Genomic DNA, 14,426 nt, shown 5'->3' on the forward strand with positions numbered 1-14,426 from the left:
GTTACCGCGTTATAATGCATCGATGGAAACAAGGTACAGCACACGCATTTTCCTTGGAGATCCACTGGGCAGCAGTCATGGTCGCCGCCGTCTGGAGAAACGATGACCTCGGTGACCTTCCCGCGCTCGCGACGCCGCAGCAGCAGCTCGCCGGCGATGGCCTCTCCGAGCTCACAACGTCGCAGCAGCTCGCCGGCGACGGCCTCCCCTCACTCGCGACGCCGCAGCAGCTCGCCGGCGACGGCCTCCCCTCGCTCGCGACGCCGCAGCAGCTTTCTGGCGCTCGAGTCGCCGCAGCAGCAGCTCGCCGGCGACGGCCTCCCCTCGCTTGCGACGCCGCAGCAGCTTTTCCGCGCCCGAGTCGCCGCAGCAGCAGCTCGCCGACGGCCGCCCCGCGCCCGAGTCGCCGCAGCAGCAGCTCGCCGGCGACTGCCGCCCCGCGCTCGCTACGCCGCCGCAGCTCGCCGACGGCCGCCCCGCGCCCGAGTCGCCGCAGCAGCAGCTCGCCGGCGACTGCCGCCCCGCGCTCGCTACGCCGCCGCAGCTCGCCGGCGACGGCCGCCCCTCGGTCGCGACGCCGCAGCAGCTTTCCGGCGACGGCCTCCCCGCGCCCGAGTCGCCGCAGCGGCAGCTTTCCGGCGACGGCCTCCCCGCGCCCGCGACGCCGCAGCAGCTCGCCGGCGACTGCCTCCCCGAGCTGGTCGCGGTTCTGCCGGAGCGCGCTGCTAGCTCTCCTCACGGGGCAAGAAGAGAACAGTGCTGGAATATGAGAAAAAAAATAATTCACGTTGCCAGGTGTCAGCTCCCACACTGGGTCCAGCCATTTATTTCTTTTCTTAACGGGAGAAAACGGCCGTTCGGCCTACTCAGCACTGACAGTGGGCCTTCATCCTTTAAACTGCTATCAGACGTTCGTTTGCGTGATTTGTTACTGGTCGCCTCAAAAGTTGTAGTTTTTAGCAAAAAATTTCAAGAATGGTACTAACCTGTAACCAGTGCCCCATGAGAAGGAGGGTGGAGTAACAAATATATCCTATAATATAAGATGTGGTTGTAATGACGATTGGGCTCATGATTCGTGTGCATATTGATTCATGGGAGGAAATTTTGCGTGACATCATGGGTGATGGCTTGCTGCTGTACTGAATTTGGTCCCAAAAGCCAACAACCCATCTAAAATCTCACCAAAATGGAGTATGGCTAGCACCTACTCCCTCCGTCCCGTTTTAATTAACTCGACCGCAATTTTGCAAAAAAAATCCTGTCAATTTTTACTCCGTACCCGCACGTCCTTGTCGTAGAATAGAAGGCATAGTGGGCATACGTTGGACGTGGGGGAAGAGCAGCGAGGCTGGAGCGGAGGAATCGGGAGGCGTCGGGCCCGCCGTGGCCGTCGTGGACGCCGACGAGCGTGGCGCCCGGAGAGGCGAGCACCTGCGCCTGGTCCTCCATGACGAGGTTGGCCTGCGCGGCGGCCATGGAGATCTCCCCCGCGGCGTGCTGGCGCATCCCGTCCGCCGCCGCCGCGCCCGGCAGCCATGGAGAACTCCCCCGCGGCGTGCTAGCACATCCCGTCCGCCGCCGCGCCCGGCGGCCATGGAGAACTCCCCCGCGGCGTGCTGGCGCATCCCGTCCGCCGCCGCCTCGCCCGGCGGCCATGGAGAACTCCCCCGCGGCGTGCTGGCGCATCCCGTCCGCCGCCGCCGCGCCGGCGGCCAGTTTCTCTCGATCGATCGATCCGATCGATCGGATCTCAGGGACAGTGGATCTTAGGGACTATATTTTAAAATTTGAAAATGTATAGGAGGGGAATGTAAAAATCAATTTCTAAAGCGTTTTTTCTCTCCCAAGTTAATTAAAACGGGACGGAGGGAGTAATGAGGATTGAGCTCAATATTGACAAAATACTGGGAGACAATCTGTTCATGGTCACTTGCTGATCAGCGATGAGCTGCGAGGAAACCGTCCATCTCCTGTCACTGCGATGGTCAGCTGTCATCACAGCCATCCACGGTGCTTGACCCGGGGATCTTTGACAACTGTGCGCCCTTCATCACCTTCCTCAACCTGTCCACGTCCTGCCATCTCCTAGCATCTGCATATATGTTGGACAGCACCACATACACGCCATGGTTGTTGGGGTCCAGTTTAACCATCTCTTGCACAGCCCGTTCCGCGACATCGACATCGCCGTGGTTCTTGCAGGCTGTAAGCAGAGCCCCCCAGATTGCAGTATCTGCCTTGCATGCCATCCCACGTATCATCTCCTCCGCCTCTGATAGGAGTCCACTCCGGCCAAGGAGGTCGACCATGCACCCATAGTGCTGGATGCTCGGAGTCACCCCGAAGTCCTCCATAGACGCGAAAACTCTGCGGGCCTCGTCAAGCTGCCCCGTGTGGCAGTACGCTGACAGAACCCCGACAAGCGTGGTCGCATTCGGCGGCACGCCCTCCCGCCGCATCTGCTGGAACATCGCCAGCGCGTCCTCGCCATGCCCATGGTGCGCCAACCCTGAGATCAGGGCGTTCCACGTTGCCGTGTGCCGCTGCGGCATCCCCTTGAACACCGTTACCGCTTCATTGATCGCCCCATTCTTCGCATACATGTCGACCAACGCCGTGCCGAGGATCACCCCCACGGGCGCCGCCATCCCCCTCCGCTCCATGATATCGTGCACGCGCCGTCCCATCACGAGCCCGCCTGACTCCGACCGCGCGCACGCGGACAGCACCGACGCCAGCACCACGGGGCCGGGCTCGAACCCCTCGTGGAGCATGTCATCAAATGTTCCCATCGCGTCCTCGTGCCGCCTGTTCTGCGCATAGCCAGAGACCATCGTGGTGTACACCACCGCGCTGCGCTCCGGTAATTCATCAAACACCTTCCGTGCGACACGGACGCGGCCTGCCACAGAGTAGGCCCGGACGAGGCCGTTAGCGACGTAGGTGTCGCGATCGAGCCCGTGCTTCACGACGAGCGCGTGGACCTGCCTGGACACGGGGAGGGGGAGGCGGGCGGAGGCCTTGAGGAGGAACGGGAAGGTGTGCCTGCCGGGAGAGTAGGAGGAGCTGCCGGAGCGGCGGAGCTGAGAGAAGAAAGCCAAGGCGGAGGCGGGGTCGGGGGAGGATGCAAGCGCCCGGAGGGAGGTGTTGAGCATGAACGTGTTGGGGGCGTAGGGGAGGGAGGAGAGGAGGCGGAGGACGGTGGCGGGAGGGGAGAGGGCGGCGTAGGCGTCGAGGAGGCGGGAGGCCGCGAAGGCGTCGGAGGCGAGGCGGCCCGAGACGAGCATGGCCGCGTGGACGACGGTGAGACTGCGGAGAGTGGAGCAGCGGTCGGCGAGGAGGGAGAGGTTGAGGTGGCCGCGGCCGCCGCCGGCGGCGGCGCCGCGAAGAGGTGGCGCGGGCATCTGCGCGTGTTCGAACCGTGGTAGTTGCGAAAGCGTCGGCCATTGACAGCCATCTCCAGCGGTACGCTAACATGGGCCGGGCCATATGCTACGCGATGGTAGGAGAATCTGCATCTTTGGAAGCCCGGGCCCAGCATGGTCCACGTGAGAGACATACAGTTTCAAATCAGCTACAAAAAAAACCAACTTTTTTTCGATAAAGGGAATATATTAATATCAAAACGATACCAATTACACCCAGCCTCTGCAACAACGCACCACCCTAATGGCACTACGGATGCACACAGCCAAAAAAAGAAAAGAAAACTAAGAAACAAAAGTCCCGCTACAGTATCTCGGTCCTAACAACAGCAATACATCCACCGCCAAGACAACACCTGAAATACAGAATCTCCAAAAACGACGCCTCCAAGAAGGGAACAGTGCGCGAACACCATCGTCGCCCATTCAACGATCTTAGGTTTTCACCCTGAAGATAGTCCCCGCTCTCAAAACAATGCCTCCAATAAGGTCATTGTCAGGCACAACCAGTTAAGGCCAGACCTTGGGTTTTCACCCTGAAAGGTAGGACTCTGAACTTCACCTGTGTTGTCGCCCCCACTTTCATACCGCTGCTGTGAAGCCCGGAACACCAAGCAAGTCCCTCAACAACGCTAAGACTTGAACCTCCCTTAGCTAGTCCTCCCCTCCGACCTTCATGAACTTCTCTTCTTCCGACTTTCATCATGGATCCATAGTCACTTGATGTCAACACAGAAAAAGAGCTTCGCGCCGCTCCCTCCAGAACCAATCGGTCGGAATAAAAGCATGGGTGCGCACGACCGAATACCACCGATCCGGCGAACTCCAGGCAAAAAGCACCGTTACATTCGCCGGCGGAGCCTTCCGGAACTCAACACTCCGGCTAGATCACGAGTCCAGGGCCTCCGGTAGGTCTTCCTCTTCACGCAAGAGAGACCCTAGGACCACCGCCTTTATTCGGGTCGGACCCCCACGTCGGCGACCATCCCGGGCTGGCCACTCCAATCCTCCGCCGGCGACTCCGTCGCCGGCCTCCAAGCATCTCCATCTCGCCGCCGGAACGCGGTGATAGATCGATAGATCCACCACCACCAACCGCAGGCCAACCCTCTCCGGCGAAGAAGAGGACCACCTCCACCATCTTACCCAAGGCTGCTGCCCCGGGCGACCTCGTGTCGCGAGTGAAGCCCGAGATCGCCTCCGAAATTAGCGCAGGCCATGAGCCTGGCCGCCGCCCACCACCAGCCCCTGTCGGAGTGCTGCGGAGAGCCGACGGGAGGAGGGAGGCCGCAGCGCTGGCCGCCGCCGCCCATCCCAACCGCGCCGGCCGAGGGAGAGCCGACGGGAGAAGGGGGCGCAGGCCGCCGCCGCCCAATCCATCCGCGCGCCCGCCATGCGTCGAGGAAGGGGATCCGGCCGCCGTCCACCAGGCGCCGACGAGGAAGGGCCCCCGCCGCCGCCACGCCCCGAGGGTCTTTGCCCCGGCGGCGCTGAAGGCGGTGGCGGCGGCGGCGTTTAGGGCTGGGAGCTACGGGAGGCTGGGGAGTTACGAGGCTGGGTCCTATTTTGATGTCTTAATTTTTGTCTGTGATCCACAAAAAAACCAACTGATTCAAATTGTATTTGTAAAAAAAAAAAAGAGCTGGAACTTTTTAATCCTTCCTGAATCATGCTCATCCGGGGGATCAACTCAGCAGGCGATCTAATCAAATCAGATAGTGTCCAAAGCAAGGCCATTTTCCTACTTTCCATCTGTATCCCAGTTTTATTCGACGCAAAATATATACAGTCTCTACCACTCGGCTGATTCTTGCACAGCCACCGAATTAATGTCAAATATGTACAGCTAGAGAGCACAACACACCATCTAAAAAAAGAGAAAAAAAAAACAGAACGCTAGCTCGGCAGAGAAATCGAGCACAAGCTACCATATATCATCTTACAACAAGCGCCTTCAGAATACTATGAGGACAACTGAACAGCAAAAAACCAGCACACCCCAGCTTCATCTCAACTCTGTATCATAGGCAGGCATGGTCGTTGGTTTGTCGGGAGCAGGCACACTGCAAGCTATACTATGTGCAGCAGATACTGGCCATTGCCCATCAGGACGAAACCTGGTCATCGCTGGGGGTTCATTCATCGGCGTGGCAGGCTAGGATCACAGGTTTCTTCAGCCAGTACTGCACGAACCTCTGCCGCGCATAGTCCATATAGTCGAAGTCGATATCATTGACGTGTTCCTGCACACAGGATGCGAGTTAAGTTAGAGTGGATGAGCATTGTGTTCCTGCTCAATGCATGGAATCAGTGACATTCTGACAAACATCGTGCAAAAGAACCCACCGAGATTATTCCCCAGAGGCCCCAGAAGAGATGGCTAGCGAGCGCATACTTCTCGATGCTGTTCAACAGATCCTTGACCTTCTCTGCGTCAGGTTCCTCGCCGTCTACAGGTGGCCGAACGAGGCACAAGGATGCAATGGTGTGAAACAGATAGCTGTAGAAAATTCTGCAGCTGTGGAACAAGAGGATCATGAAAAGCTTTCTGCTTACCTGAAGAGATCAGGTAGGTCTGCACAAACCTCTTCCGCTCATCGAAATCTGTTGACAGCAGGAGCAGTAAGCAACGGTGAATAGACAGTGTAGCCTGATCAGCATATCTAAAGATAGAAATTAACAGTGCACACAAAGTAGTAACTTTGACGAACAACAGCCATGCAAAATACCTGGATATTTTGTGTAGTCCAGTAGATGAGGCTCTTCTGAATGGTAGTCCGCGGCCATCTCGCAGAAATGGTTTGCGATATCATAGGCAACTGGGTTAAAGCTTGAATACTCGTAGTCCTGTAGATGCACAAAGATAAGCCCGGGAGATGTATTTTCCAGTTAGCCATGACTCAAACATACACCAGTTAGCAATAACTTACAATGATGGTCAGTGCTTTGGTCTCTTCATCAATCATGATGTTGCCATACTGGAGATCATTGTGGCAAAATCCTATGCACTGGTCTTCCCCTGAAAATTCACTCTCCAATGCAGTGATCTCCTTCTCCAAGCTATCCAAACGGAACTCTTTCGCTTCGTCAGAGGGGCACACACTCTTGGCAGTTTTGAGCCAGTTTCTATGAAAGATAAAGATGTGTATTGTCCAGTTAGAACTTAACTTTGATGGTATGTTTAGTTTTAGGAACAGTGTAATACAAAGATAAGTGGGTGAGTTCAGAAAAATAATTGTGTAACTGAAGATTCAGCAATACCTTAATCTATCCCACAGGAGGAAAGATTTTGGACCTGGCATGTCAAGGTTGTGGAATTCCTTCAATTTGGAGGCTATACTAGCTGAAATCTCTGGATCACGCAGGTCAACAGCTGAAAGTGTCTGAGAGGAATATATTCATCAGTTTTTTCTGTATATTTCTTCGTTCTGCTAACATATCTCCTGTCAAAGCAAATCCGGTGACTTAATGCAATATCAGCATGTCTATGTTCCATCCATTTTTAAATAGGATTGCAGAACATGATGCCTTTGAAACTGGTACAACCAAATGCAGAATAAAGAGTGATGTTCCCACCCTACCAATTATTCTCTGAACTAATAAAATTAGAGAATGCACATAGGCCACATCTACTTTGTTCTGAAAATAATGCCCCTCCATGTCATGTCATCTATCCTACTTAGTCAAAGACGATCAAGTTCTTCTCATTCATTAATTCAAAAGACATTTTGACTTGGTCATGTTGAACAATTCAGGCATCCAGCCTGTCCTAGCGAGTTAAATAAATACACTAAAATTATTCCTATTCTTTGCAGCCTGCCGTTTGAACGTGGAAATATGAGAAAATTAAGTGCTGAATTATAGATTTTTTTTAATATTACAGGCATTAGATATCTTCAAGCTGCAGAAAGTCAAATAATGACAACAGCATGGGAACACTACAGATACTAGATATCTTCAAGGAGCAGAAATGTCAAACAATGACAACAACCTGTTAGCCTGATGAGATAGAGCCAAGTATTTATAAGCTATCGAAAAAAAAACACTTAAAAATGCAGCATACGGGTACAAGCTACCGACTAATGTACAGTTTAGTCAACAAGGGAACATGAACAATGGTAACTTGTAGTACTGAATTGGACATTCACTGAAGACTTTTGTGAACATTTTTGGATAAGATTTCTAGCTAAGGGTCAAACGTTGAAACTTCAGATAATATATTCTACACCATCGATAGATGAAGAGTTCAAAGAAAGAAATAATTAATGCACCTCGACACATTCAACAAGCATTCTGCTATCTGCTACGCTTGATGCAGAGGGCTGCCCCTTTTTGGAAGAAAAACAAAGCTGCTACCCTTGATGGTGTTACGTTCGGCTCCGAATGAACAGAACAAATTTATGGATCCCAAATGATCCAATTTACCCATCCAAATGTAATCAAAATAACCCAAAAAGGAATCCAAGAAAGGTTGGCCTGGGAAAGAACGGTGGGCGTGGAAAACAAGAGATCTCCTAGAGAAACAGACAACTGCAGGATCGAACAAGACAAGACAGAAAAGGAAAGAGGAAGGTAGGCTGCGCACCCTGGCGTGGATGAACTCCTCGAGGCGGCCGGTGGGGAAGCGGCCGAGGAGGCGCGGGCCCTGGCCATGGCGGGACATGCACTCGAACGTGCGCACCTCGTCCTCCCTGTCGAAGAAGAGCTCCAGGCCCTCCCCGTACACCCGCATCAGCACCTTCCTGTACTCGCCCTCCCCGGCGCCGCCGCTGCCGGTGAGCCAGCGCACCTGGTACACCTCGTTGGTCATGGCGCCCTTGAGCGGCACCACCTCCAGCGCCCGGAAGTCGGCCACGTCCGCCCACTCCGCCGCCAGCTCGTGCAGCAGCCTCCGCGCCTCCTTCGGGACGCCCCGCGCCGCCGCCTCGGCCTCCCCCGGACTCTGGCCCTCGATCGCCACCATACCCGTCGATCCAGAGCAGAAGGAATCTTCCGTGTCCAGGAATGGCGGGGAGAGGGATCTGCGTGCGCGCGCGCGTGCTGGAGAGCGGGACCGTGCGTACTCGGCGCGTGTGGTTCTTGGTTTCCACGGGGATCCAGGGAGGGGCTCCGTGTATAAATAGACGGTTTGTTTTGCCTGCGGTTGTTTTGCAGATTCGTCCTGCAAAGTTGGAATGAGTTTTTTATAGGTCCCTTCTTTGTCAAGAAGTGAGCAACCAGTCAAACCCAGATCCTGTTTTTCTTCTTCTAAAAAGTGCGTCACGTTTTTTCTTTTATAAGAAAAAGAGCAACATGAGGAGATGATGGAATCTTATTCGAAACGTGGACAGATATGAACAAATTTGCATCCAAACGATTCTCACCGAAATAAGTGTGGAGACATTATTACTCTGACCTCACCATCACCCCATCCTTTTAACAACCGGTAAAGATTAGTTGAAAGAGAATTACCAAAAGCAACGCGATTGAGACTCTTTTTTTTTCTTCTTCTTCTTCGAAGAGTAGAAGAACTATACTATCAACCGATTGGTTGAGAAGGGTAAACTAATTATTTTGCTACTCCCTTCAACCTATAATAAGTGTCTGGGGATTAGTTTCATTTTACACTTTATCCTAATACTTAGATCGAAGGGAGTAGATTTGAATTGAGAGACGGTAACAATCATCGTCTTGTCGAGTTTGCCAAACAGAGGAACTAACTACACTAATTAACTATATCGGAACAATAAGAGGTCTAACAAGTAACGACCATTGCATTATATGGATGCTCAACCTAGCTAAGATTCCCAAAGTTAATGGCGGACTAGCTGATTCTCCCTCCAAAGTTGCGACTAGCCGGTATAAGTCCCCTCTTTGTCAAGAAGTGACAAACTTTTAAAGACGGATCCTATTTTTCATCTTCTTATAAGGGTAATCTTTTCCGATTTCAAAAAAAAAGGGTAATCTTTTCCTTTATGAGAAGAAAGCAACGTGACACAATGGAATCTTATTCGTGAAATGTACATACATGAGCAATCTTGCATTCACCTAAGTTGCACCAAAATTAGTACGGAGACATCACCACAATCCCACCATCGTTTTGTCCTCCAAAAAATGGTCAACAATGGCCGAAAGAGAACGACGACATGAGCCGAGGTTGTGACTTTTTCGAAGAACATAATTTTGTTACTACCAGTCCACCAACCAATCGAGTTGGACACACTGTATGACTACTTCTGCCATATTTGAAATCATGAAGGCGCTATCAATTATCATCTTATCAAGATTGATGAGCACGCCATGTAATAAAAATATCGATGAACACCACACCTAGCCTATAGACTATACCAACAACTTACATCAATCGAGCATCTCCCAACTTAAAGAGGTTGGCTTAGCCAAGGAAAGCAGCTAATTGATCCGACATGCACGTGGATACACAGCAGAGCTAAGATTCTCCATTGACAAATCCCCAAGTAAGATTCCCGTCCCTATCTTCCAACTATAGCATGATGCGACTACTTAACATCCTCTAAATTAAGCTGGAGCACATCTTAATTCTTTCGTAAGCAAAGGTTGTCCATGTAAAAGCATTGGTCCTTGCTGTCTACAGGTGCCACTTGGTGGCTACAATTTCTGCCGTCCACATGGTCGCTAGGGGTGCCACCTAAGCAGGGGATCCCGTGTGGGCCGTGGTTAAGATTGCCATGTCTTTGGAGTCTTCTCTGCAGGGTGTTGGCGTAGGCCCAGGAATACAATGGCACCCATTAGGCCTCCTGACTCGCAGTTTGACCAGGATTTGTTCAGAATTAACCCCCCAAAAAAGCATGCCCAAATGGGGTTCTTACCCAAAAAAATCATAAAAGACAGAAAGGGGTACAATGCGCATAGAAGTGACTGTTCTCAATCTTTGGCAAATCCTTCTCATGAGTGAGTTTTTAGCCTCAAAATCTCTTGTAGATCACTACAGGTTTGCCATAATTACAACAACAGAAAATTAATTGAGTAAGCAGTAACCCGCATAAACCACAAGCTCACCATTTTCTGACCTTACTTGTCCAAATACCAGTGGAATATTTCAATATGATCATATGTTCTCAGAGAAACGGAACTGGAACTAGAACCAAAGAGCACCCATAGAACAAGAAAAGAAACTGAAGATACCATAAAGACCAACACTACTCCTCGTCCTACAGAAGTAACTCAAGGGACACACAAAATTACATTGCACTTTGGCCCATCACCATCAGTAGATAAATCCAAACAAGATCAAATATCCAAACGCAGGATAGATAAAGCTGAGCAAACTGGTAATTTCGCATACGACCAACGATCGGCCAGTAAACAGGTAGGTAGTACTACTAGCAGTTTTTAGGTTTCTAGCAAAAACCTGAAGGTCACATGCTGCTGTAGAATATGCAGTCAGCCTGGCATGGATGTGGCAAATATTCAGAATTTTACACTTCTTGCCTTGTAAGATCGTCGACTGAAACTAAAGCTACTAGCCTCCCCTGTCTCAATGTACCTTCCTCACCCATGCAAATTGCACAAACTTATCGCCATTTCAGTGGTAACATTTGCCTTCAATCATCCACCAGCTTTGTCTTGACTCTTGAAATAAGAAGAAAAATCTGCTCTCCCAATCCAATGCTCCTTCGTGTCATATGTACAGCTTCGACAACCTGAAGTACCAGTGCTCACTGCAACAACCCAGTCTACATGAGAATGAACACAGCTACTGAAACAACCAAGGACGCAACCAAAAGTCTCAGTGGTACCACCATTTCTGAAGCACTCAGGATCTGCACTGGAAACACGCATCCTCCCTGAGACGCATTTGCTGTTACGATCTTCGCAAGCCCTCCAAAAGAGCATGCCCTGACATCCTGATCCATTGTTTGGAAGTAGATGTTGAATGCGTACGATATGTTACCGTCATGGCTGAGACCATTGCATGAGGACCCATACCCCAGTGGTGTGCAATCTGCATTCGAGCACGCGTAGTTTACAGAGGCTGGCAGCTCTCTGTATTTTTCCTTGGCATCCTTGTTGAACACACACCACTGTGATGGCAAGTATTGCACCCCTTCAACTCCAAGCAGATAGCTGTTCTTGCCATTTCCACTGAGATCCATAGAGAACTTTGGTTTTCCATCGTATGTGAATAGTCCCCAGTGCCGTTCAAAGCGCCCAGGCAGCACGCTCTTCTGGTTCTCATCAATCAGTGCAAATAGGTAGGCGTCCATGCGACCAGGCCTCAGAGGCGTCCCAACATTTTTGGCTAACTTCTTCAGAAAACCATCATAGAACTTCTGTGCAAATTTGACATTAGCCCTCTTGTCGCCATCTGTTGGCCAGCCAATCTCACCAACAATTATCTTCATGTCAGGCACACCAGCTTTCCTTAGTGACCAAACAAGAGTATCGAAGTTGGCGTCGAACACATTCGTGTATACCATTCCCTTGTCATAAACTGGCTTGCTTCCACCATCAAAGAAGGAGAAATTGAGCGGGAAGTTTGGGTTCTGGTATAGGCTAAGATATGGGTATATGTTGACAACAAAGGGTGCATCATTCCTATGGAGGAAATTGACAATAGAAACCATGAGGGCGTTGATATCCTTGCGGAAGTTCCCAGCAGACGGCACTGGATTGTTCTCAGGAGAGTTGTAGACATCAGCATTCAGGGGAACGACTGCCTTGACCTGTAAACCAGACTCATCTAGAGCTCTTTGAATGTTCTTGAGCGCGGGAAAGGTAATGTTGATGAAGCTCCCATTGTAGCTCTTAAGAAAAGGCTCGTTTCCAACAGCCACATATCTGAAAAATAACATAACCAGTATGAATGTAACATTATAACAAAACAGGGTCACAGCAGGACTACTATACAAAGTTGGAAATAAGTACAGTAGCTTAAAAAAAGTGCAGCATGTTCGTCAAATTCCTCTAAATATTCTCAGATTACACTGTTGATACATAAGCAGTTGATCATGGTAGCTGCTAGTCAGAATGCACCTGTCCTTGTGCATCACAAAATAATACTAATATTTGTCTAGTTTTTAACTTTCATATTGTGGGCAAATACAAAATGATGTATCTTAAATGCAGGATACTGCGTGCATATGAGAACATTTTGACAACATAAGAAACAAAGTAGAACCTACTAGCTAAGTGTGTGAGAAATGCAGCTTCACCAACACCTATAGCACGTGCCGCAAAAACCTAACAGCTCTATAAACTGAGGTCCAGAAATACTGCAGCAACACCATACCCAGTCGTAATTGTTGTCCATGCTCTCACACAAAAAATCTTCAAGTTGTCACAGCAAAGAAGTTCACATGGATGCAAGATAAAAACAGTTTAACTGAATCATATAAACCTATTTTATATCTGACACTATTGTGCATGAAACAAGTGTTATATCTCACGGATGAACAATGTATCTGAGTCTTCAAGCTCGTATGATGCTTAATGTATGACCTCTATATCCACTATTAAACAAGATAAGTGAACACCGTCATCTAACAACCATGTACATACAATAAATTTTGCAAAAAAAAAAAGTACATACAATATGTGCCGCCTCTGTGAACTATCAAACTCTGCTCAGCACGGATCAGGCATTGTCCATGAAACATATGAAAGGAGACGTGAACTGGATCATGCAGCCTAGCCCAAACGGCAACAGAAACCTCAGACCAGTGTCAACAGCATGAGCATTGCATCAGTCCCGCATGAACCAATACAGAAGCACATCTCTCAGTGTAACACCTAATCGAGCACTCTCTGATGCCCACTAAACGCAACCCCATTCCCTAGCTAGGCATTCCGCCGAGCATTATATATGCGGGCGAACGAACCACGTCCCAATCGAGCAGCGCCACGCCGCCACCTCTAAAAAAAATGCAAGCCTTTCGGACGGGCTCGGAGACAGCGTGTCTCGCCGCGCGACGCTATCGAACACAGTTCGCACGCAGCGCAAACCACAAGGACGTATGCACGACATCCCCACCGCGGAAGTCCGTCGAGCACATAAAACACGGCGAGCGCGTAAGGCGAGGCAGTGGTGGGGGGAGAACGGCGCGCGGCGGGTGCGCGCGTGCGTTACCTGACGTCGACGCCGTCTTGGATGTTGCGGGTGACGTTGTCGCGGACCCAGTCGCGGGCGCGTCGGGGGTCGCGGGCGACGGAGCGGAGGTGGTCGTTGGGGACGGCGAGCATGGCCTGGAGGCCGGAGCCGGCGAGCGCGGAGACGGTCCAGGGGTCGGCGTCGAAGAGCTTGACCCGGTCGACGCCGTTGGCCGCCAGCATGCGGACCACCGCCGCCGGGTGCATCGGGTGCGACATCATCGTGCCCCAGTTCACCCCCACGCCGGACGCCGCCTCCGCCGCCGCGGAGGGGAGCGGGAGCACGGCGAGGACGGCGATGGCGAGGACGGCCGCCGCGATCATGGCGGTGGCGGCGGCCATGGGAGCGGAGGCCTGGGGGCTAGGGTTGTGGCGGTGGTGGCCGGTGGGGGTGGAAGCGGAGGTGCGAGTGTTGGGGTTTTATGAGTTGCAATGGCGATGGAGGCGAGGAGGAAGTGCGGAACAGCTGTACATTTCTTCGGAAGAAAAAAAAAAGGAGAAGACACGGCCGAGAGGTTTAAGGCTCGCTGGCAGGTGGGTCCGCGCATGGATTACACGCAACAAAAGCAGTAGCCAATAGGAACAGAGTAGTGGGAAATCAAAGTCCAGTTTCCTTCGGTGCAAAAAAAAAACTCGTATGTGTAAATTTGAAAAAAATAAAAAAAATCATTCCACGTGGATAAAAGATAAAATATAAATATTTATATACTTTTATACGATGACGATCTTTATAATCTCATTATGTTTACATTCTAATCATATCTAAATGAGGAAACAACAAAACCAATAACAAACATAGCATGCCATGACCTAAGAGATTCGATAAAGGAACAAACATCACTTCGTCTTACAAATATGACACATACCCTAGGAAGGAGGAGTGGGCAATAT

General features: G+C 51.0%; 3 protein-coding genes across 3 annotated transcripts; all 3 read right to left on the minus strand.

The window, feature by feature from the left end:
- Positions 1 to 1,988: 1,988 nt before the first annotated feature.
- Positions 1,989 to 3,407, minus strand: LOC124648387 (pentatricopeptide repeat-containing protein At5g56310-like). Its single transcript, XM_047188166.1, has one exon. It carries the CDS (start codon positions 3,405 to 3,407, stop codon positions 1,989 to 1,991), a length of 1,419 nt encoding a protein of 472 aa, XP_047044122.1.
- Positions 3,408 to 5,149: 1,742 nt separating this feature from the next.
- On the minus strand, positions 5,150 to 8,492 carry LOC124649759 (probable choline kinase 2). The gene is made up of 7 exons (XM_047189340.1): positions 8,014 to 8,492; positions 6,690 to 6,811; positions 6,359 to 6,554; positions 6,158 to 6,275; positions 5,985 to 6,032; positions 5,775 to 5,878; positions 5,150 to 5,671 (listed from the first exon to the last, which is right to left on the minus strand). The coding sequence occupies exons 1-7, from the start codon at positions 8,389 to 8,391 to the stop codon at positions 5,564 to 5,566; spliced, it is 1,074 nt and encodes a 357-aa protein (XP_047045296.1). The 5' UTR covers positions 8,392 to 8,492; the 3' UTR covers positions 5,150 to 5,563.
- Positions 8,493 to 10,768: 2,276 nt separating this feature from the next.
- Positions 10,769 to 13,772, minus strand: LOC124649760 (glucan endo-1,3-beta-glucosidase 8-like). Its single transcript, XM_047189341.1, has 2 exons — positions 13,516 to 13,772; positions 10,769 to 12,227 (listed from the first exon to the last, which is right to left on the minus strand). Exons 1-2 carry the CDS (start codon positions 13,755 to 13,757, stop codon positions 11,123 to 11,125), a joined length of 1,347 nt encoding a protein of 448 aa, XP_047045297.1. The 5' UTR covers positions 13,758 to 13,772; the 3' UTR covers positions 10,769 to 11,122.
- Positions 13,773 to 14,426: the final 654 nt, after the last annotated feature.

Source organism: Lolium rigidum, chromosome 4 (assembly GCF_022539505.1).
Source record: "Lolium rigidum isolate FL_2022 chromosome 4, APGP_CSIRO_Lrig_0.1, whole genome shotgun sequence".
In the NCBI taxonomy this organism is placed as follows: Eukaryota; Viridiplantae; Streptophyta; class Magnoliopsida; order Poales; family Poaceae; genus Lolium; species Lolium rigidum.

Bases quoted from the DNA above. Each gene is read 5' to 3' on its own strand.
- LOC124648387 (XM_047188166.1), bottom strand. From the start codon at position 3,407: ATGCCCGCGCCACCTCTTCGCGGCGCCGCCGCCGGCGGCGGCCGCGGC.
- LOC124649760 (XM_047189341.1), bottom strand. From the start codon at position 13,757: ATGATGTCGCACCCGATGCACCCGGCGGCGGTGGTCCGCATGCTGGCG. The intron at 12,228-13,515 runs GTAACGCACGCG...GTTATTTTTCAG, and splicing joins CAAGACGGCGTCGACGTCAG to ATATGTGGCTGTTGGAAACG.
- LOC124649759 (XM_047189340.1), bottom strand. From the start codon at position 8,391: ATGGTGGCGATCGAGGGCCAGAGTCCGGGGGAGGCCGAGGCGGCGGCG. The intron at 6,555-6,689 runs GTATTGCTGAAT...TATCTTTCATAG, and splicing joins CTCCTGTGGGATAGATTAAG to AAACTGGCTCAAAACTGCCA. The intron at 6,033-6,157 runs GTATTTTGCATG...TGCTGTCAACAG, and splicing joins GGACTACACAAAATATCCAG to ATTTCGATGAGCGGAAGAGG.